Consider the following 23,476-nt stretch of genomic DNA (forward strand, 5'->3'; position numbering starts at 1 on the left):
TGATGTGGTGACGTCTGGCCACTTGGGAATCAGGAAAACCACTTTGCGAGTGACCCAGAGATACTTTTGGCCTGGCCTCTTCCGAGATGTCGCGCGCTTCGTTAGATGCTGCCTCGTCTGCTCGCAGTTTAAGCCGGCGCAAATGAAACCGGCGGGCAAAATGCTCACCCGTCAAGTCGCGGAGTCGTTCGATACCGTGTGTACTGACTTTATCGGGCCTTTGCCCCGTTCTAAGCAAGGTAATACGATGTTACTAGTTTTCTTGGATTTATATAGTAAATGGGTCGAGATGGTACCACTTCGTAAGGCCACTGCAGCCGCTTTGGAGAAGGCATTTCGGGGAAAGGATCTGGGCCCGATTCGGCAATCATCGTACCCTCGTGAGCGATAACGGTACCCAGTTCACTAGCAAGCTTTTCAAAAACTTCTGCAAAACGTCCGGAATTATACTCCAGCATACCGCCCCTTATTCTCCACAGCAGAATCCTACCGAGCGCGCAAATCGAACAATTAAAACCATGATTGCACAATACCTGGAGAATGGGCAAAACACGTGGGATCAATGGCTTCCAGAAATAACACTAGCGATCAACTCAAGCGTCAACGACACCACCGGATTCAGTCCAGACTACATCATATTAGGGCGGGAACCCCGTATGCCCGGCGCCCTTTATGACCAAGTAACGGATGTCGCCGGTAACGAACCCCCAAGCCCTGAAGAGCGCACCCGACGAATGGAAGATATTTTCAAGCTCGTACATGAGAATCAACTGAACGCGACCCAGAATCAAAAGAAATACTACGACCTGAGGCGACGCGACTGGCGTCCAAACATCGGGAGCATGGTCATGCTCAAGCAACATGTGCTGTCTAATGCCATCGAAGGGTTCAATGCCAAACTGCCGCCTAAGTATAAAGGCCCGTATAAAATAATCAAGTTTCTTTCCAGCAACGTCGTTAGACTACAAGAAACCCAAGGCGTGAACGACGTACCGCCGGTCTGGCTGACTTAAAGGCCTTCAATAGTGACGACGGCGAACCACCAGAACTTGGTCCTTCTGACGACGTCGGCCTCGGGACACCGCGTTCCCACGGCCCGCACGAGGCCACTGATTAAAGATCTTTCAAGGGGGACCACTTGTTGGTGGGTGCACCTGCCCAACGTCCCCATCCCTTCTAAAGAGGGGTTCTTCGCGCCGATGCTAGGCAAGAATTGTCTAAAACCATTGTATCTTAGCTTTAATCATAGCATTTTTGTAAACCGCACTCATAGAGCCCCGTTAGTACACTCAGAAGGCAGGGTAGTTTTAACACACTTTATATTTCACAGTATGTCACAGCAAGGAGAAGACGACGCCGATCGCGCGGCAGATATAGCCGGATCGTCGAAGAAATGATAGCCGTATGGGAAAGAGAACTTGGCCCTGTCATGCCAGTCCCTCCTACAGGCGATAGTGCACCGGAAGAACCTGTCCGACTTTGCCGCGTAGAGTTGGCCCCGACAGACATCCCAATGGAGCGTCCATCAGGGAGCAAGGGTCACCAGGGCGACCGAAAACCACCCGACGAGGCTCAACGAGTTGCAGATTCTGCCCGACCGGAGCGCGCCGTGATCCTGTCGGTGGTCAACCTCCCCTCCTTGGCACAAGATATCGGACCCTCGAAGTCTGCCGGCCCCATTCATGCAAAGGAAGAGACGATCGTCTCCGCCGCCGCTACATTCTTTGGATCAGTTCCGGTGCCCGTGTGCCCCCCAGATATGGCTCTCGGACAATATCGACAAAACATGGTCACACCCCCGCTTCCCCCAAACGGAGCCCCTCGTCTGGCCGGCCGAGCGCGTTTTCCGGGAGGAGATGTTCGTCCTGCCGTACCCCGGGCCGGACCCTGATGAAGTACTCGCCGTCCCAATAGAGGATTACAGAGTCCCAGCCGCCGATGACCAGGGATCCAAGTCCCATTCTCCGTCCCACCGTGTTTTGGACACCTCTCCGCGGCCCGTACATGAGTTCTCCAAAGCCCGAGCAGACCCAGTTCCACTCACAACGGACACCCCTCCGCGGCCCGTTTTTGAGTGTCTGGAGAGACGTCTATCTCTGGCAGTCATAGAAGTAGCCATGCCGGACACCACTCCGCGGCCCGCGTATGAGCCGATAAGTCCCCCAGCCGTCAGGGTCCGTGAGTGTCCACGTGTCGACGAGGAGATGCCTCTGGATCTCTCTGGGCCCCGCTGTCGACCACCGCTCGCTCCAGCCAACGACACCGCTACCCCGCCGACCCACGCCAGCCAAATACCAACGTCGTGAGGTCCTTTGCGCCGATCTATGGCAGTTTATGTGCCGGAGGCCACCCCCGCGGCTTCCAATTGGGTCCTCACACCACCGGAATGGCTCGTCGACACCCCCGATAGACGAGTACCCGCCGAAGTCCGAGATCGGGTGGCGGTACTACGTCAGGATGGACCCCGCAGAAACCACCGTTTCCTCATGTAGGCAGACGACCGACTATTCCGCATCGAGGTCAAGATGCACGGGCGAGTAACGGTCCATTTCGTCCGGTCAAAATAAGGACACCGTGTGACGAATCACATTTCTTCTGCTGTAATCCCAAACTACGCCCCTGTGGGGCCCCTTTTTATTTCTCGTTTATTTTTGATACGTCCATGGAGGGCACATTAAATACTTCAATACTGAAACTTTTTTTTTTTTTTTTAACGTTTAATATATATTTGTTGAATCTACTCTAAAATTAGAGCCTAACAACAAGTTTGAGATATTCTTCTTAATCTAGTACTTAAGATAAATCCTGGGGATATTGCAGGCGGCCCGAATCACTTGTTATTGGGTTGGTCTGTCATTTCTTTTAAGACGAGTTCTATTATTAGTTCGCGTAAGGGAATTGGCAAGAACATTTGGGTGTGCATCCAGTTTCGCAGAATACTTTAGTTGTTGACTACCTATTTCAGATTTTACGCTAGGTATATTTAGATAATTTTGAATGTTGTCGTTCCGTATGTACCACGGGGCCCCCCGTGATTGATCTTAAAATTTTCGACTGCGCTCTTTGTATAATATCGACATTGCTGGTACTTGCCTTCCCCCATAGTACGGCTCCGTAAGTCCAGATGGGTTTCAGTAAGGTGTTGTATAGGAGGACTTTATATTCCAGACGTAGAGGGGACCGAGCATTGATGATCCAATGTAGGCTACTTGCTTTCAGTTTAAGCTGTGACTTTTTTGCTTCGATGTGCTTGCGCCAAGTTAGTCTTCTGTCTAGGTGGATGCCAAGGTAAGTGACATCCTCGGCTTGAGGAACTGGTACGTTGTTTAGCATTAGAGCTGGACAGTTTCTTTCGTTAAGCGTAAATGTAACATGTTTGCATTTCTGCTCGTTGACCCGGATACGCCAGGTTGCTAGCCATTCCTCTACCACCTTGAGGTGTTCCTCTAATTTTGCATAGGCTTGTATTGGGCATTTGGATCTGCTGAGGATTGCCGTGTCATCGGCAAAAGTGGACGTTGTAAGTCCTAAACTCGTTGGTAAGTCTGCAGTGTACAGTAGGTAGAGCAATGGGCCGAGTACACTGCCTTGCGGTACACCAGCTTTGATTTCAAAATCAGCCGAGACGGAGCCATTACATCTTACAGCGAATTGCCTATTGTAAAGGTAAGATTCCATGAGTTTGTGGGTGTACTGTGGCAGTTTTTGCCGGATTTTGAACATCAGACCCTCCAGCCAAACTCTATCGAAAGCCTGGGCAACGTCGAGAAAGACAGCCGCACAGTATTCTTTTAGTTCGAATGCTGTTCGTATTTCGGATGTTATGCGATTGACTTGTTCAATTGTACCATGTTTTTCGCGGAAGCCGAACTGGTGTGAAGGGATTGTGTTCTCTGATGCCAGAAATGAGTTTAGTCGGATCTGCAGGACCTTTTCAAAAAGCTTCGAAAGACATGGCAGCAAACTAATTGGCCTATAGGATGATGGCTGAGTTTTGTCCTTTCCCACTTTAGGAATCATGATGATAGTGGACCTTTTCCATGTTCTTGGGAAGTAGCCAATTCTTATTATAGCGTTGAACAGTTTGCAGATGTATTGTATGGCAATGATAGGGAGTTCCAGGATCATTTTCGGTGTGATTAGGTCATGGCCAGGGGCTTTTTTTGGCTTTATGTGGTTTTTAATAACTGCAGTGATCTCGTCCGATTGGAGTTCCGAGTACTCACTATCCGTTAGTGTGCTCGAAGGGGGAAGTACAGATGAGTTTGATGTTGGATTTGGCTGGAAAAACATTTTAAGATGTGTGGCAAATACGGATGCCCTCTCTTCGTCACTGCGGGCCCATCCACCGGTTGGACTCCTTATCGGTGAAATTGTCTCTGCAGGAGCGCTTAAAGTCGGGTGGGCTTTCCACAGAGGATGTTTAGTGCTGGTTGGGCTGAGCTTTTCTATGTATTTTCTTTGAGCCCAGCTTTCCTCTTGTCTTAACGCCTTGGAGAGGTTGCGATTAGCATGCCTTAGGCGAAGTTTTGCTGCTGGTGAGCGAGTAATCTGCCATTCTCTTCTTAGACGTCGTTTTTCCGATACTAATTGTTCTATCCGCCGGTTCGTAGGCCTGTCAACAGGTTTAGTGTAAGAAGAGGCAGGTGGAGTAGATACTTTTGCTGCAGCTGCCATCATAGACTCAAGTGCAGAGACGCACATATCAATGTCCTCTGCAGCATTCAGTTTCGGCGAACAGTCAATGTGGGCACTCATGTACATTTTAAATTTAAGCCAATTTGTTTTGTTGTTTGTAAGCCTATATGGGCGATCAAGTACTTGAGGTCTTGTTAATAGTGTGAATAGTACTGGAGAGTGATCGGAAGTTAGATCTAGCAGTGTATCCGCAGTGATCCGATTACGTGGAATCCTCTTGGTTACTGCGAAATCAATCAAGTCAGGCACTTTCTGTGGATCTGTGGGCCAATAAGTAGGCCTACCCGGTGAGACGCAATCCATCTTATTGAGAGGGTTGACTATTGTGTTGTACAACTGCTTGCCTTTAGGATTTACCAGGCGAGATCCCCAGTGCGTATGTTTGGCGTTATAGTCCCCTGCTGCAATGAAGCGATCTCCGAGTGTGTTAAAGAAATCGCTAAATTCCTTTTCAGAGATTGAGAAGCGTGGTGGGCAGTACAGGGCAACCAATGTAGTGTTGCCGCAGCTGGTTTGGAGGGTTATAGCAGTTGCTTGTAGGTGCTGTGTTTCAAATCTGTTGAGGAACGAGTGTTTTATACGGTTTTTGATTAGGATACCAGTCCCGCCATGAGCTTTTCCGTCTGGATGGTTTGTTGCATAGAAGGTATATTTTGGTATTTGAAAATTATTTTTTGATGTTAAATGTGTTTCCGAAATCAGCAAAACGTCGATTTCACTTGAGTCTAGGAATAGTTGCAGTTCATTTTTGTGCTTGGAGATGCCGTTAGCATTCCAAAGACATAGACGTAGGGAAGCCATTATTTATTCTCGATAAGCTTCTGGATAAGCAGGTTTTGATTCCGCATCAGTTCTTGCATACAGTTTTGCATGAACGTCATAAAAGTGGTCATGTTTTGATTGAGTGAGATCAATAGGGCTTCTAAGCCACTTGGAATTTGCTGGCCAAGCTCTGGTGCGCTAGGTTGCGGATTCTGTAGATGGTGGAGTGACGGGGTCTCTTTTGCGGGCTCCGTCTGTCCAGTTCGGAGCACACTAGCGAAGGATACACTAGGACTGTATGTAGCAGGCATGTTAGATGATCTAACAGCCTTGGCGAAGAATACCTCCGGTGTAGTTTTAGAGGCGTTGATGGTGATTTTTGGTCCAGCTGGGGGTTTGCGCCCGTTTAGGTGAGATTTAAGATCCTTGAAGACAGGACATCCTCTGTAGTTGGCTGTGTGGTTCCCTCCACAGTTACTGCATAATCTTAGTGCGACATTGTTTCTGTCCTTGGTGCAAATGCCATCTTTATGATGTTCGCCACAGCCAACACACACTGACCTGAGATTGCAGTTGTTAGAGGTGTGGTTGTATTCCTGGCAGTTTTTACACTGCGGTGGTTGGTGTCTCTTATGGGGCTCCTCTACGGTGATTCTTCTGTGCAATAGGAGCTGTAGGTTGTAGATTGGGTGCACTTCATTTGGCTTCGAACGCTTTGCATCTGGTTGGAGCTCGATTTTAAAGAGCGGCTGTGCGACTTTGTTCCTGTTGATGATGTTGACAACGGATTTGACCGCAAACCCTTTTTCGACCAACGCGTCTGCTATTTCTTGAGTAGGGACCGATGGCTCAATCCCCTTCAACACAACCTGGAGCCCTTTACTGCTTTTTAGTTGGTAGGTATAGAAGTTGATGTTAGCATTACGGAGGTACTTTTCGATGATGCGGAAATTGTCCTCAGTTTGGGTTTGGCATTTAATTTCTTTAATGTTACCCCTATTGAGAGGGGTTACAACAAAGTTATTTGCCCCTACTATTTCTACTAGCTTCGAAATCAGGGCGCTGCAGTTGGCTCCACGGATGTATAAGGGGGGTGGTCTAGCCGATTTAACTTTATCTACAGCGCCGGCTTGATCATCTTGCTGATCGGCAAGAATTTTAAAACGATTCCCGCTAAGGGGTGCTACTCGTTCATTTGGTTTGGTTATTTTCGGCGTGTTGCCACTTTTTTTCTTTTGCGGGCTTAGCTTCCGCTTAGTTATTTTAATATATCTATCCATTCCAGTTTGGACAGAAGTCGTTGGGTTTACTATTGTGGCTGACTCAGGGCGACTTGTCGTTGACGGCTTGAGGCAGGTCAATACTTCGGCAGACGCTGCAGTAGTTGCTGTCAACGAGCTGACGGTGCTGGTCGGTGCAATCGGTGACCCAGTTATCGTTATTGATGCAGAAGCACACTGCTCTCTCCACGGTAAGTTGCTTTTGATTGCTGAGTGGCTGGCACTTTCGGTGTTATTGCTTACGCTAGCATTCAGTGGGGTCGGCGACACCACCGAAAAGTACCGAGAGCCGAACTCACGTTGTTGATTACGCACTTTGTTGTTGCAACTTAGTATTTATTGCTATTAGAGCAATCTAATACTGAAACTAACTGTAGTTCTTTTTTTCTGATAGGCAATACTTACGATCGCCGCTTCTCTCTCTTTTTAACTACCGTCTTGATGCGGCTGCAGCGTCGACGCGTCGCGGAGAGAACAACCTCCCGACTGCGGACGCTGCGCTGCATGGCGACGCTAAAGAGACGATGAGAAACTGAAAGTGAAAGAGAGAGACGGCGATCGTGACGAGTGCCAAAGCACAAGACGTATCGAATGTTTTCACCGTTAGGACATAAGTAGGCAGAGCAAGGGTGGGTTTGAACAGAGAGCTAGAATTAGGGAAAAATCACTTCGCCAGTAGCCACGTGAGTGATCAGTCGGATTGCAAAACAGTGAGAGAAACCAACAAGTGCCACCAAGGGAAAAAAAAAACCAAGACTAGAGAGAGATCCTTCAGGAATAACAGGTGAGCCCGTGACCAAAGTCCCCCTTTATTTCTACTTGAGTGCGGTAGGGACCTAGATTTCCAAAAATGTTTAGGATTAATTAATTATTAATAAATATTACAACATGATCACTTAATCTAACCCGGCATTATTTCTTCATTCGGCACTGAACTTTCGTATACCCTTTCCCTTCCATTTTCCTTGCCCACTTAACTATTTGAGTGGAGCCAAAGGATCAGCGGACTTCGGCAGGATGAGTTATTCTCCTGCAGTCGAAGTCAGTCGCTGGTCCCTAGGCTCAGTCACTCAAGGTGAGGAGGCAACGGATCTCGGCTAAGCGGGCTTTCGCTTGGCAGACGCTTTCACGCTTCCTTTCCCCCGGTCAGAGGCCGAGGGACCCCGCCAACGCGGGCCTCCCCGCAGAAACGAAGAAACGTCTCTCCTCCCCCCTCCCCCTCCCCCCTCCCCCTCCCTTCCCCCCCCCCCCCCCCCCCCGGGGCCCTCACCCCTTCCTCAAAAAAATAAACACCAAAAATATATGTAGACGAGGGCCTCAGGGAACAAAATTTAAATGTAGACGGGACTCTGGGACTGAGAATTTTCCCCCCCAGAGCTTCCTTACATATTATATTGCATCAGTCTAAATGCAGGATAAAAACTGTTCGTTTTTTATATTTTACAGTAATCATAACAAAAAAAAAAAAACAAAAATTAAAGAAGACAACAAAAACATGTAATACAATAGTTAATAATAAAGCGTAGATTTAAGTAAAGCAGTGGGAGAATTTATATACGATGAAGAGAAAATGGCTTTGCGAATGAAATTGTTTTTGAAGAATAAGTAAATAAAAAAAATGTATTTTGAATAGAAGTCTAAGTTCCCACAACATGATTATATAAAAATGATGAAATAGAATGTGCATTTGGGGTCCTTTAACATATCATAATTTTTTGTCTTTTGTTATTGGCCATGGACGGGAGGGTATAGATGCATAATGGCAGCCAACATCTGAGCCATACTAGAGCTAGATATCATACATTGGGAGGAGTTCGCGTTAGATAGCTAGTTGATTAACTTAGTGGTATTCTTTATTTTTTTTTGTTCTGTTATTTGCGACATTAAAAAGCCATACGTTTGTTCGTTTTTTTTGAGAATGCAATTCTCTCTTTTAGTTTCATAGGGACTCTATAATAAATTATATGTAGCGAGATGTTTCGAAAACTGCAGCAACAACCCATCCCACCCGGAAGAGCAACGGTTACAAATTAGGGTCCCGATCCGCTGTAAGATCGTAATATCATGGTGTCAGTTTTTTTTTTTTGAGAGCCAACACTACCCTGCTACGGTACATAATTTTGGCGCCCAACGTGGGGCACACAGGTCAAGTTCAACGTTTATATTAGGTATAAATCGAAAGATTAAATGTAAGGATTTGGTCTTGAGTGGCTCATGATAATGTGACTCATCAAAGTGTATGGAATTTGAGCTAGTTAGCAGAAGCTGATGGTTGTCAACCAACACTTTAGTAAAAATATTTAATTAAAAATATCAAGAACCAAAAAATATATAGAGCATTTTTTTTTAATCGCTCAGGTTTAAAGCCTAGACGTATCACAATTAGCTCGTTTTGCCTTCAGAGTGAATTTAATTTTTTTTAATTAGGAGACGTAGTAGTCGCGATTTGATTTATATACACATTCGGAATTCGAGTGATTGCGCATGTGATTACCATCGACCAATGTTACCGGTATAAACTAAAGTCAAAAGTTACTTTCGTTTCGCATAGGAAAAATTTTAAATTGCACTTACCCTGATAAAAAAATTGTTAGTTAAAGATAATGTTTGAAAGGATACATACATGCACAATCTTTTGGAATCTCAAGGTAATGCCTAAGCGTACACTTGTCCAAAGATGAGCATCGTTATTAGAAGACATTTCTAAACACTTTTGAAATCAGAGAACTAGATTCAATAGTAAATATATTAAAACTCCATCTATGAAAACGATAAAAAGCTCTAAAAAAAAAAAAAATTAAAATCTATTTCACATATTATATTTTCTTGTTCTGTGGGAAAAATTAAAAAACAAAAAAATGCCTTTACAACACAGTACAGAGGAAGTAAATAATCCCGCAAATTCTGGGGAAAATATTTGCCTGGTCTGTAGCGAAACTCAAACACAAACGCAGATCAGAGTTATTACTAATTGCAAGCATTCATTTCACAAAGCTTGTATCCTAAATTATATAAAAGAAAAAGAAGAATGTCCAGCGTGTTTTACTAAAGTACAGGAGAAGGACTTAAAGGTAATTAAAATAAACCAGCAAGGAAAAAAAGTTAGACCCGTCACCAGATCCTTTGCACGTAGCGTAAATGAAGACCCAAGAACAGAAGAACTCATAAACGTAAACGTTATTGAAGCACAAATACACAACACAAGTCAAGCCGGCTTATTACCCTTAGATGCAGGGAATAGTACGCAACACGGAGAAGTTCCGCAATCAATACCCAGACCAATTCGTCAGAGAGGTAGAACAAGTCGTCGAAGGAACACACGACGTCCCGTTAATCGGCCTTTACGTAACGAAATAAATCGAGCGGAAATGGAATCTCTTATTCAGCAGACAGTAGAACGGGTTATTTCTTCAATAAGTAGCAACGCGCAACAAAACAGTCATATTCGACAAAACAGATCGCAGAGTAGTAGCAGAAGAACTCACAAAAAAACTTTCACTCGTTGCAGAGGACGGACGTATTTTTTTTGCGCTTATCAATTTTTATTTTTTTCTCGCGATTAAATACTTTTACAAATTTCTTAAATTCATTATCGGTTTAATTAATAATAATTTCAACATCCGAATTTTATTTTCATTTCGCGAATTCTTGCTGTCGCTTTTGTTTAAATTTAAATAAAATCAAAACTTACAACAATACTTGCATTAGCGGTGTTGTTGTTTTGCTTATCTCTTTTGCGTTTGTGTCTTTACCGTTTTAACTAACTCTCGCGCTCTTGCGTACAAATTGTTGTTGCATGTGTTCAATTTGACGCGCTCTCCCGCTCTTTCCTATTCTTGATTGATTTGCGTCTCGTCTTTTGCCTACCCGCGACTTTGTGATACGTGTTTTTGTTTTTGTGCTTTCATCTCTTTTTATTCTCTAGTTGTGAAGGCTTACTCTGCACATTAACCCTTGTGTCAGAACTGGTCAGTATATTCTTATACACAGAATTTTAACCCTTAGAATTTTTATTTTTTATTTTTTGTATTTCCTTTTTTTAATTAAATTAAACTTTTTGATAAAATGGTTGTCTGCTCAAAAAATAATTGCATAGTTGCCACTAATGCGGTTGACTCCCATGATTATATTCTGTGTTGGTTGTGTGACAATGCGGTTCACGTTAAGTGTGCAGGTTACACAGGCAGAATCAAGGAGTCTATTGCTAAAGGTGGTGGCTTAAAATATGGATGTGATGCTTGCCGAGAGGTCGAGAATGAGATGCGCTCTTTCATGAGGCGGACTAGAGATAGTTTTGACACTTTAAGGGCAGGTTTTAATAAACTCCAAGCGGAGTTTACTGCGGTGGAGACTCAGTTCAGAAGTTTATCGCTTATGAATGAGTCTCCGAAACGTAAAAGGACCAGTCCTTGGGGTGTTTCTGCATCTGTAGACCCGCCAGCGTCTCTTATCGTCCCCGACCGGTCTCATGCACCGTCCACTCCTAATGTACAGCAATTGATTTCGTTTAAGAGCCCGGTTGTGAATGCTATTAGTAAGGAATTACCGGTATCACCTGGGAATGATCTCTTAAAAACGATGCCTATTGTAGTGTCTTTCTTTTGAACATAACATTCTAGCTTTTACAGAGACGTGGCTAAAACCTGATATTGCTGATGCATCGGTTTTTTCCACAAACTTTTCTATATTCAGACGTGACCGGATTTCTCGTATAGGTGGTGGCGTTCTGATAGCTGTTGATGCTGCTTTATCATCTGAAATGATTCAATTTTCTAGTACCCAGGAGATTGAGTTTGTCGGTGTTAAAGTAAATTTTAAATCTTTTAATGCTTTCATTACTTGTTCCTATATTCCACCATTGTCAGACATGGTGGTATATTTAAATCATTTAGAGGCAATTCAGTTTGTCTCCTCTTTAGTTTCCAGTCAAGACTTGCTCATAGTTGTAGGTGATTTTAATTTACCCGCTTTAGCATGGTCACTAACAGATGAATCTACCACGTTGCTGCCCTCTTTGTCACATGACTTTATTGATGGCCTTCTAGGCTTATCTTTATCCCAAGTCAATCCCGTCTTAAATTCTAATAGAAAATCGTTAGATCTTATTTTTGTATTGGATTCTTCTTATTGTGAGGTTTCTAGGATCGAACCATTTGTTCTTCCAGAAGACAAATTTCATCCTACATTAAATTTAAAAATTAATTTGCCCTTGCTTTCACCATTACTTGGTTTAAATGAGTTACCTCTAACTAGGTGCTTTCGTAAGACTGACTTTGCCAGCCTTAATGAAAACATTGCTACTACCGATTGGTCTTATCTGTACAATTGTAGAGATATGAACTCAGCTGTTCGTGTTTTTCTATGATACTCTGAATTCACTCTTTGATATTTGTGTGCCTCTTGGTAGGCTGGAGCGGCTTAACAAACCTCCCTGGTTCTCTCGTGAGTTATCCAATTTGAAAAATGTGAAGACACGATATTATAAGAAGTTTCAAAAAACACGTCGTTCATCAGATTATGCTCTGTATACAGTCGCTCGTTCAAAATTCATGATGCTTAATACACAATGCTATAAGAATTATCTTCAGCGGTGTAAGCTTCAGTTTTCTTCTGACCCTAAACAATTTTATAACTTTGTTAATTCTAAACGTAAGACCTCTGTGCACCCATCTTTTTTGTCTTTTCAAAATAAAAAAGCAAGCACTGATCAGGCAATTGCCGATATGTTTGCGAGTTTTTTCAAAACAACTTATTCCTCAACGGAATATCGAGCAAGTCCGTATCCTTATCATTTAAAAAAGGCTAATTGCATTTTCAATCCAGTGATTGATGAAAGTTCTATTCTTAGCGAACTTAAATTAGTTAAACCTGTTTATTCTCCGGGGCCAGATGGTCTTCCTGGATGCGTACTCAGGTTCTGTGCAAACGCATTATGTAAACCCATTTTAAAATTGTTTCTATTGTCTGTCGAATCTTCCTCTTTTCCATCTATTTGGAAGGAGTCGTATATCATTCCTCTGCATAAAAATGGCAAAAAGTCCGAAGCCTCTAACTATAGGGGTATCTCAAAATTGTCCGCTATTCCGAAAGCTTTTGAGAAAATTATAACTTCTCAATTGCAACATTTTTGCAGCTCTATTATTTCGCCATCCCAACATGGGTTTGTGAAACGTAGATCTACAACCACTAACCTTTTAGAATTTACATCAGTAATTATCAAGGGGGTTTAAAAATGGTAAACAAACTGATGTAATATATACTGACTTTAGCAAAGCCTTTGATTCCGTTAATCATACCCTATTACTTTCCTGAGCACATTGGGTTTCACTCGATTTTTCCCCCTTTTCCTTTCTTGGGTTCGTGAATATTTAACAAATAGAAAACAGAAGGTACTTTTTAAGTCTTCTTTTTCCGCTTCCATTCCTGTGACTTCTGGTGTACCTCAAGGTAGTCATCTTGGCCCTCTGCTCTTCACACTATTCATTAACGATCTTCCATCAGTCATTGTTCATTCGCGTGTGCTTATGTATGCTGACGATGTCAAGATTTGTCTTACTCATAAAGATACAGATTCATTTAGTCGGCTACAAGCTGATCTTAAAAACTTTCAATCCTGGTGCCAGTTTAATCTACTAAATCTTAACACTACCAAATGTAAGGTAATGACTTTTTTCCGTAACTCTCCCCAACTGGTCACTTATTTTCTAAACAATAGCCCTTTAGAACGTTTAAATAATATAAATGATTTGGGCGTACATTAAGTTAAATTTTAACACCCACATTTCCACCACGGTCGCAAAGGCCATGAGTGTCCTGGGTTTCATTAAAAGATGGTCAAAAGAATTTGATGACCCCTATACAACTAAAGTTCTTTTTACTTCGCTTGTCCGTCCTATTTTAGAGTATGGATCTTGCATTTGGTCACCTCAATATGAGTCGCACCAGATTAGACTTGAATCCGTTCAAAAGCAGTTTTTGCTATTTGCTCTTCGTGGCTTAAGCTGGGATCGCAATGTCAATTTGCCTTCGTATTCTAGTAGACTTCTCTTGATTAACCTTCCGTCCCTAACTAACCGTAGAATTATGCTTGGTGTCATTTTTATGCACAAGCTCCTAATTGGTGATATCGACTCGCCTGAGTTATTAGCTCAGGTGAATCTGTCGGTACCATGTAGACGGAGTAGACATCCTTTTATACCTTTATCCCTTAGTCGTTGTTCTTCTAACTATGCTATGCATGAACCTTTTAGGGTCCTCTGCTCTGATTACAACCTTCTATTCCCTGTAATCAGCTCAGAGTTTTCTATTAATATGCTTAAAACATCTATCCTATCCCATTTAGTTAATAGATAGCTATAGTATTATTTGTTTGTCTGTTTTTTCTATTGTGTATTTGTCCACGCGATTCGTGCCGTGCGTTATACGGCTGCACCCCTCGGTCGGTCGGGTGGGAGGTGGGCAGCTATCTGCTTGGGCTCGCGCGTAACAGGCTATGTCCTGGTGTCGTAGGGGCCACTTGAACGTACTGCGCATAGTATCGTCAACGTCCGCTATATTATCAATTAATAGGCACAAATAAAGTGGCTGAGGTGATTCAGAAGTGGGGAATCCATTTTGATGGATCTTCTAACGGGTTACCCGTGGAAGAATTTCTATATAGAGCAAAAACGTTGACTCGAGAACATTTAGGAGGAGATTTTGAAGCTTTATGTCGGAATATACACATTGTTTTGATTGGCAAAGCTAAAGATTGGTACTGGCGATACCATAAGGGAATTGACCATCTTACCTGGTCAGAGTTTTGTTTAGCGATACGCCATCAATATAAAGACAGTAGGTCCAATTATGAAATAAGGGAACAAATAAGAGCTCGCAAACAGAAACCGGGAGAAACTTTCGAAGGTTTTTACGAAGCAATATGTCAATTAATGGATTGCCTACAAGATTAGAAGAAGACGAATTAGTAGAAATTGTACAAGGTAATTTATTAGCTGATCTAAAGGATCGACTACTTTTCGAGGAAATACGGTCAATCAGTCACCTACGTCATCTGGTACAAAAGAGAGAGAATTTTCTTAAAGAATCGAGTCGTATCAAGTTTTCAAATACACGAGGAAAAGAGATAGGATCACACCGAGTATATGCATTAGAGGAAGTAGAAGAAGAAGCAAGCACAATTGAAGGTCATTCTCAAGTAGCAGCTCTACAGAAAAACACTGAGAAGTTATCTTGTTGGAACTGTTGTATTCAAGGCCATAAGTGGGAAGATTGTTTAGAAGAGAGAAGAATATTTTGTTACGGATGCGGTACGCCTAACATTTATAAGCCCAATTGTGTGAACTGCAAGAAGCGTTCGGAAAACCGGCAAGCAGGGGCATCCCAGTCAGTGAGGCTGTCCCACAACCAATAGAAACCAAAAAACCAAGCCTATCCGATTATTTGAAGCAATCTAAAACAGATAGTCAAATAGAGAATAGCTCACATGTTAATCATAACCTTAGGTTTTTGCCTTATCACGAAAAATGGAAAAACTATTTAGAAATTAGGAACAGAATTTTTGAAGCACCGAAAAAAAGAATAAAAAGAAGTACACACCGAAGGAGGAAGTTTTTTAAAAATATAAGAGCTAAAAGTAAGATACTTATATCTACAATATTCCAAGACAAAACTGATATGCGTAGTTATGCACAAGTCTCCTTTTTACAATTTTCTGAATTGGGTTTGTTAGACACTGGTGCAAATGTAAGTTGCGTGGGTGCAGATTTAGCCCAGCAAGAATGGTTCAAATATAAACAATTTAAAAGCATGGGTTCCAATGTGAAAACAGCTGATGGAAAGCATCATAAAGTTTAAGGGGTTATGCCAGTAAAGCTCCAATATAAGGACCAAGAGAAAGATATGGAATTATATGTTATACCTTCTATTAAGCAACGTCTGATACTAGGCATAGATTTTTGGAGAATTTTTAATCTAGCTCCAGGAATTATAAGTTCAGTAGAACGCGTATCTGAGTTCGAATTAGATAAAGAAACAGAAACATGCCCGTTAACTGAAAAAGAGTTGCAACAATTAGAGATAGTCAAGGAGTTTTTTCCTAACTTTGAAAAACAGGGCCTTGGTCGCACGTCGTTGCTAGAACACCACATTGATGTAGGTGAGGCCAAACCAGTAAAGCAGAGATATTATCCGGTAAGTCCTGCAGTAGAAAAGCTTTTATACCAAGAAGTAGATAGAATGATAAGCCTAGGAGTAATAGAACCATCTCAAAGCGCTTGGAGCTCTCCAATGAGAATGGTAGTAAAGCCTAACAAAGTGAGGTTATGTCTGGACGCGCGAAAGGTAAATGAAGTAACTCACAAAGATGCATACCCATTGCAAAGCATCGAGGGTATATTTGCTAGATTACCGAAAGCAAATATCATTTCAAAACTAGCTTTAAAGGACGCAGATATGTCTAACAGAGCAATCAAAGGCGTTAACAGCATTCACAATTCCGGGAAGGCCATTGTATCAGTTTACAGTTATGCCTTTTGGACTATGTAATGCCGCCGCAACCATGTGTCGCCTGATGGACGAAATTATTCCACCAGAGTTACGTCATTGTGCTTTTGGTTATCTTGATGACCTATGCATTGAAACATCAGATTTTCAGTCTCATTTAGCAGTTCTGGTAAGAATAGCAGAACAATTTCGTAAAGCCAATTTGACGCTTAACTTGGCCAAGAGCCAATTCTGTGTGACAAAAATAAATTATTTGGGCTATGTAATAGGTAGCGGAGGAATTTCCACAGATCCTGCTAAGATTTCTTGTATTTTAAATTGGCCAACGCCGATGAGTTTGAAGCAAGTTCGTGGGTTTTTAGGAGTTTGCGGTTGGTACCGAAGGTTTATCAGAAATTTTGCAGAAATTAGCTGCCCGATTACTGATATACTGGCTACAAAAAAAACGTTTAAGTGGACTTTAGAGGCACAGAAAGCATTGGATAAACTTAAATCTCTTTTAACCACGGCTCCGGTATTAGCAAATCCAAATTTCGAACAGAAATTTTTCGTGCATTGTGATGCGTGAGATAAAGGGGTTGGAGCAGTTTTGGTTCAGTTGTCCGATAATCAAGAAGAAAAACCTATAGCATACATGTCTAAGAAACTAAGCAAGGCGCAAAGAAATTATAGCGTAACAGAACGAGAATGTTTAGCAGTCATTCTAGCCATAGAAAAGTTTCGATGTTATTTGGAGTTACAGGAGTTCGAAGTTGTGACGGATCACTCCAGTTTATTATGGCTAATGAGACAACAAAATGTATCAGGACGATTAGACAGATGGATATTACGTTTACAAGCGTTTAAGTTTACGATTTCACACCGTAAAGGAAAAGATCATGTAGTTCCAGACGCGTTGTCAAGAATTTGGGAAGCAGACATAGAATCTCTGGAAAAGATGGAACCAATAATAGATTTGGAATCATCAGCTTTTTTAGATAAGGAATATTTAGAACTCAAAGGGTTTGTGAGAATTTAGAAAAATTCCCAGACTTACAAGTGAAGGACAAATTTGTATATATTCGAACCGAACATTCATGCGGGAGCGAAGAAGATAATTCGTACTGCTGGAAATTATGGGTACCGGAGAAATTAAGATTAATAGCAATAGAACAAGCTCATGATAATATGTTATCGGCACATGGAGGTGTTCAAAAAACTATAGAGCGATTAAGAAGAAATTTATTTTGGCCAGGATTATCCAAACAGGTTCGAGAATACATAAGCACTTGTGTCACCTGTAAAGAAACGAAAGCTCCCAACAAAATATTAAGACCTCCCATGGGAGTACAAAGTGTTTCAGTCAGACCGTTTCAAAAATTGTATATTGACTTACTAGGACCATACCCGCGAAGTAAATCAGGACATATTGGTTTGCTTATAGTTCTTGACCATTTTAGCAGATACCATTGGCTTTGCCCAATGAAAAAATTTACATCAAATTTGATTCAGGAATTTTTAGAAAAGCAAATCTTTCACTGTTATGGAGTACCAGAAATTATTATCAGCGACAATGGATCCCAATTCAAGGCGGTTGCCTTTAAAGCCTTTTTATCTAAATACGGAATTAAGCATATTTTTACTGCGCTATACTCACCGCAGAGTAACGCAGCTGAAAGAGTTAATAGATCGCTATTGTCCGCGGTGAGGTCATATTTAAAACAGGATCAACGAGAATGGGATAAATATTTAACAAATATATCTTGTGCTCTTAGGTCAGCACTTCGTCAGTCTCTAGGATGTTCACCATACAAGGCTCTATTTGGAATAAATATGATTAATCATGGCGATGAATATAAACTTTTGAGAAATTTACAATTGTTAGAAGAATCCATACCCTTTAGTAGAGCAGATACTCTTACCTTGATTCGTAAGGATATGCTAGACAATAGTAAAAAAGCATACGAATGTAATGTAAGACAATACAATTTAAGATCCAGTCCCGTTTCATTCAAGGTCGGCCAAGAAGTTTTTAAAAGAAATTTTAACTTGAGCAATTTTAGTCAGAACTATAATAAGAAATTAGGACCTCAGTTCTCGCAATGTCGAGTTAAGAAGAAATTGGGAAATGCGTATTAATTATTGGAAAATTTGCAGGGGAAAGAAATTGGAACTTATCATGCGAAGGACATTCGACCTTAAAATTCCAGTTAATCTTCCTCCTGGTAGTTGTCAGAATTACCTGTGTTTGTAATGGTTGCATGTAAATTTAAATACTAATTATCCGACGCATATTTGAGTTTATCGCAAACTATCGAGTGCGATCAAAAATATGGCGAATTCATAACCGTTTATAGTAATAATGCATCTCTGCAGAAGCTTTGCAGCGTAAGCGCAGCTAACTTCATAAATGGAGGGCTTTGAGAATAGAAGGGAAAGGGTATATAAGGAACCTTCCACCCACACTTCCACCTCTTTTCATTATTCTGGCTTAACAACGAATTGCTTTCGTTCCCCGAAAAATAAAGTGAACAGTTAAAATTTTTTTCTGGTGAAAATCACCAAATAAATAAATTCACTCGGGTTAAATAAAATATTCGTAAGCCCAGCAACAAGCCAAAAAGAAAAAGGCAGCTGGAATAATTAAATTTTTTGGATATTAATCTCGACCTAAAGGCATAGGAGGCGTAAGCCTAACCTAAAGACCTCGTGGTGAACCCTATAACCATAGGTTATTCATAGGTCATTATATTCATTTCATAAGGTATGTCGACTAGAAAATTTTTTTTTGACATTCGTCTAAAATCACATTATTCGATCTAGGAAAAATTTACATAAATTTTGGCATAAATCGTCATAGGCCTATCACCAACGCCACATGGCCAAGACGACAATTCAACCAAACTCTACAGAAGGAGAAAATTAAATCGCTGGTTTTAAACATTAGTCAACAGTGACGTCATAGTTTTGCCAGTTGGAATGTTAGCTGTCACAAGGCGAAAAGTTGTGTGCCAAAAGGAGAGAAAATTATAAAGTGGTCATACAGAAAATTTTTGTTTGTAAATGAACAAACAGAACATACTCAGCTACAAAAATTATTAGCAAAAAAAAAAAAAAAATTATTAATTTTAGTTGTCGGGGTTGTAAACCAAAAAAAAATTTATATTTGCAAAAGAAACGAAAATTTTTATGGAAATTAAAAGTGTCAATTCGATAACGAATAGAAAGATACCCTTTTTCAGCGCACCTATGTTAGAGTCAATTTTTTTATTGTGAGTTTGTGTGTCGGTATTAAGCATTTAAAACACTAATTGAATCGTATAATTCTTTAAAACAAAACCATAAAAAAATATATTTAAAAACATCAAAAATCAACACACGATCCAGCTGCTGAAGGCCTTCATCGGTGGACTTTCCAAAATGTAAGTGTATTCTTTTTATCTCTTTTACCTTTTTTACCGCAAGAGCGCATAACATATGGTGATTAAAAGTAAAGTGCAAAAGAATAAAAAAGGTTTGACAACCACATATACCTATTTTATGCTGCTCACTTGCTATTATTGTTTTCTTTTATTCGTCTTATGCATTCTAAATTTTATTTGCCTTTATCACACATACAAACTACACTAAAAATCATGAAATTTTGAATTAATTGAATTAAAATTATTAAAAGATATAAGTGCTATCAATCATTCGGTGTCGCAATTAATTTTTTTTGAATAACTTTGTAAAAAAATTTTAAATATTATATTGCATCAGTCTAAATGCAGGGTAAAATCTGTTCGTTTATATAGTTTACAGTAATCATAACAAAAAAAAAAAACAAAAATTAAAGAAAACAACAAAAACATGTAATACAATAGTTAATAATGAAGCGTAGATTTAAGTAAAGCAGTGGCAGAATTTATATACGATGAAGAGAAAAATGTTTGCGAATGAAATTGTTTTTGAAGAATAAGTAAATAAGAAAAATGTATTTTGAATAGAAGTCTAAGTTCCCACAACATGATTATATAAAAATGATGAAATAGAATGGCATTTGGGGTCCTTTAACATATCATAATTTTTTGTCTTTTGTTATTGGCCATGGACGGGAGGGTATAGATGCATAATGGCAGCCAACATCTAAGCCATACTAGAGCTAGACATCATACATTGGGAGGAGTTCGCGTTAGATAGCTAGTTGATTAACTTAGTGGTATATATTTTTTTTGTTCTGTTATTTGCGACATTAAAAAGCCATACGTTTGTTCGTTTTTTTTTGAGAATGCAATTCTCTCTTTTAGTTTCATTAGGGACTCTATAATAAATTATATGTAGCGAGATGTTTCGAAAACTGCAGCAACAACCCATCCCACCCGGAAGAGCTACGGTTACAAATTAGGGTCCCGATCCGCTGTAAGATCGTAATATCATGGTGTCAGTTTTTTTTTGAGAGCCAACACTACCCTGCTACGGTACAAGGCGAAAGTCGACGTGGCAAAATATGAAAAGATGTATACTAAATTCCGGGAACGGAAGGGGCGTGGCAAAAAGTACAACCAATTAGTTTCTGCGCGCTAACTAAACGAAAAATAAACCAAATTTAATGTCTCTAGCTGTTATACTTTTTAAGAAAAGTAGTTTTATGTGGTTCTTTTATGTGATACATTTACATACTACATACCAAATTCCCTGATCAAGAATATATATACTTTATAGAGTCGGAGAAGCTTTCTTCTGCCTGTTACATGCATTTTAGAGACTTTAATATACCATTTCACCCTATGAGTGTATGGTATAAAAAGTCCGATTTGTTCAACTCGAGATCTGCTGGGGCAAATTTTATGGTTATTGATTTGTTGTATTTGTCTCCTGCCCCGAATAGCAGAATACACCTTAAGAACAATAAATAATTGCCGGAAATCCCACAGCAGCAAACATATTTTCCGATTCAGCTTTAAAAACAAACAAGTTGCCTATCTTTTTGCTTCTAAAATACATTCACCATTTTGTATGATCTTGGCCATATGTTTTTCGAAATGTACAACATTGTTATATTCAATAACACGAATTAAGATTGAGTCTGTTCTGGTTGAGTGTTAAATCAAGACTGCTTTATTGAATCAAATCATATTCTGGTTTGGCTTACATCTAAGTGTTTATAATGTTTTCTTCTGGTCACTTTTCTTGTGACACTCTATGTTTAGGAAAACTGTCACTTATCTTGTGACACTCTGTGTTTAATGGAATGGTATTGTTTATGTTTACATTAATGTGGAGTGTAGACCTCTTGGGTCGGCTGTTATAGGAAGTGTTGCTAATGGCATAACTCCTCCCCTCTGAGAGTATGAATTCTCCTGAATTCTGTTTACATTAATGTTTATATTTTTCTTTTTACAGTATATATGTATATAAATGGATAAACATATAATAATAATAATAATAAAAAGTGTTAAAAATATGCCATTTGTCATTTTCTTTTCGTATTTAAGTTCTGTGATTTCTTTTAAATTGTCAAAATTATCTATTTTTACATGATCAAAGTTAATTGTGTTTTTATAGGTTTGATTCAATAGTTCTGTTGGATAAAAAAATTTTTCGTGAAATTCTGTTTTTTCGTTAAAAAATATTTCATTTAGAATTTGAATTTTACAGTTACCGAATTGAACTAAGTTACTTCCCTTAAGTATAATATTTCTTTTTGTTAAAATATGTATATAACCACCGCAGTAGTTAGATAGACATATCTCTTTCATATTATTCTAGAATGATCCGATCTGTGAATTGTAACGGACATTCTTTCATTTCTGCTTTACGTTCTTTTTCTCGCTGCCTGCGCTGCAGCGAATATTCTTATGCATAAGTTTAGTCTCTAATAAACCTCTACTCGAATAGGTTATGGGCCCAGGCAGCAGAAAGTAAAACTGTGCGGGTTAGTCGGAAAGACTTGTAAGAGATTCGTTTTGTTAATTAAAGTTTGTGATTAAATAATTTGTTCAAGATGGGCAACTTGTTTGTTTTCGATTTTCAATCGAAAAACTAGATGGTGAAAATTATAGTGTATGGTCAGTACAGATGAAAAGTCTGTTGATTCATTCTGATTTGTGGTCGGTGACATGTGGTCGGTTAAAAAAAGTGGCGTCTGATACGGCTGAACAAAAGGAGTTGTTTGACAGTAAAGACGAGAAAGCCCTCGCAAGTACATTGTTGTGCGTAAGTCCGTCGCAGATCAACGGTATAAAACATTGTAAAACCGCGAACGAGGCATGGGCAAAGTTGTCGGCGATTCACATGCCCTCCGGTCCGGCTAGAAAAATACAGTTGTTTAAGCAATTGTTGTATTCTAAAATGTTGGCTACAGACAGTATTCGAGAGCATTTGAATAATTTTTCTAATGTCGTAGAAAAGTTAAGTGAAATTCAGGAACAAGTGCATGATGAAATGCTCGTTATAATTTTGTTGGCAAGTTTAAGTGATGATTTCGAAAATTTTGTAGTTGCCAACGAGAATGGGATAAATATTTAACAAATATATCTTGTGCTCTAAGGTCAGCACTTCATCAGTCTCTAGGATGTTCAGGCTCTATTTGGATTCAATATGATTAATCATGTCGACGAATATAAACTTTTGAGAAATTTACAATTGTTAGAAGAATAAATACCCTTTAGTAGAACAAATACTCTTACCTTGATTCGTAAGGATACTCTACACAATAGTAAAAAAGCATACAAATGTAATCTAAGGCAATACAATTTAAGCTCCAGTCCCGTTTCATTTAAGGTCGGCCAAGAAGTTTTTAAAAGAAATTTTAACTTGAGCAATTTTAGTCAGAACTATAATAAGAAATTAGGACCTCAGTTCTCGCAATGTCGAGTTAAGAAGAAATTGGGAAATGCGTATTATTTATTGGAAACTTTACAGGGGAAAGAAATTGGAACTTATCATGCGAAGGATATTCGGCCTTAAAATTCCAGTTAATTTTCCTCCTGGTAGTTGTCAGAAATACCTGTGTTTGTAATGGTTGCATGTAAATTTAAATACTAATTATCCGACGCATATTTGAGTGTATCGCAAACTATCGAGTGCGATCAAAAATATACGGCGAATTCATAACCGTTTATAGTAATAATGCATCTCAGCAGAAGCTTTGCAGCGTAACGGCAGCTAACTTCATAAAGGGAAGGCTTTGAGAATAGAAGGGAAAGGGTATATAAGAACCTTCCACCCACACTTCCACCTCTTTTCATTATTCTGGCTCAACGACGAATTGCTTT

General features: G+C 40.1%; 1 protein-coding gene across 1 annotated transcript; it reads left to right on the plus strand.

The window, feature by feature from the left end:
* The first annotated feature begins 518 nt into the window (after nucleotides 1-518).
* Nucleotides 519-1,013, plus strand: LOC137586386 (uncharacterized). Its single transcript, XM_068302399.1, has one exon. The coding sequence runs from the start codon at nucleotides 519-521 to the stop codon at nucleotides 1,011-1,013; it is 495 nt and encodes a 164-aa protein (XP_068158500.1).
* The last annotated feature ends 22,463 nt before the right edge of the window (nucleotides 1,014-23,476 follow it).

The sequence above is a fragment of the Drosophila tropicalis genome, unplaced genomic scaffold (genome assembly GCF_018151085.1).
Source record: "Drosophila tropicalis isolate 14030-0801.00 unplaced genomic scaffold, ASM1815108v1 contig_992, whole genome shotgun sequence".
In the NCBI taxonomy this organism is placed as follows: Eukaryota; Metazoa; Arthropoda; class Insecta; order Diptera; family Drosophilidae; genus Drosophila; species Drosophila tropicalis.

Bases quoted from the DNA above. Each gene is read 5' to 3' on its own strand.
- LOC137586386 (XM_068302399.1), top strand. From the start codon at position 519: ATGATTGCACAATACCTGGAGAATGGGCAAAACACGTGGGATCAATGG.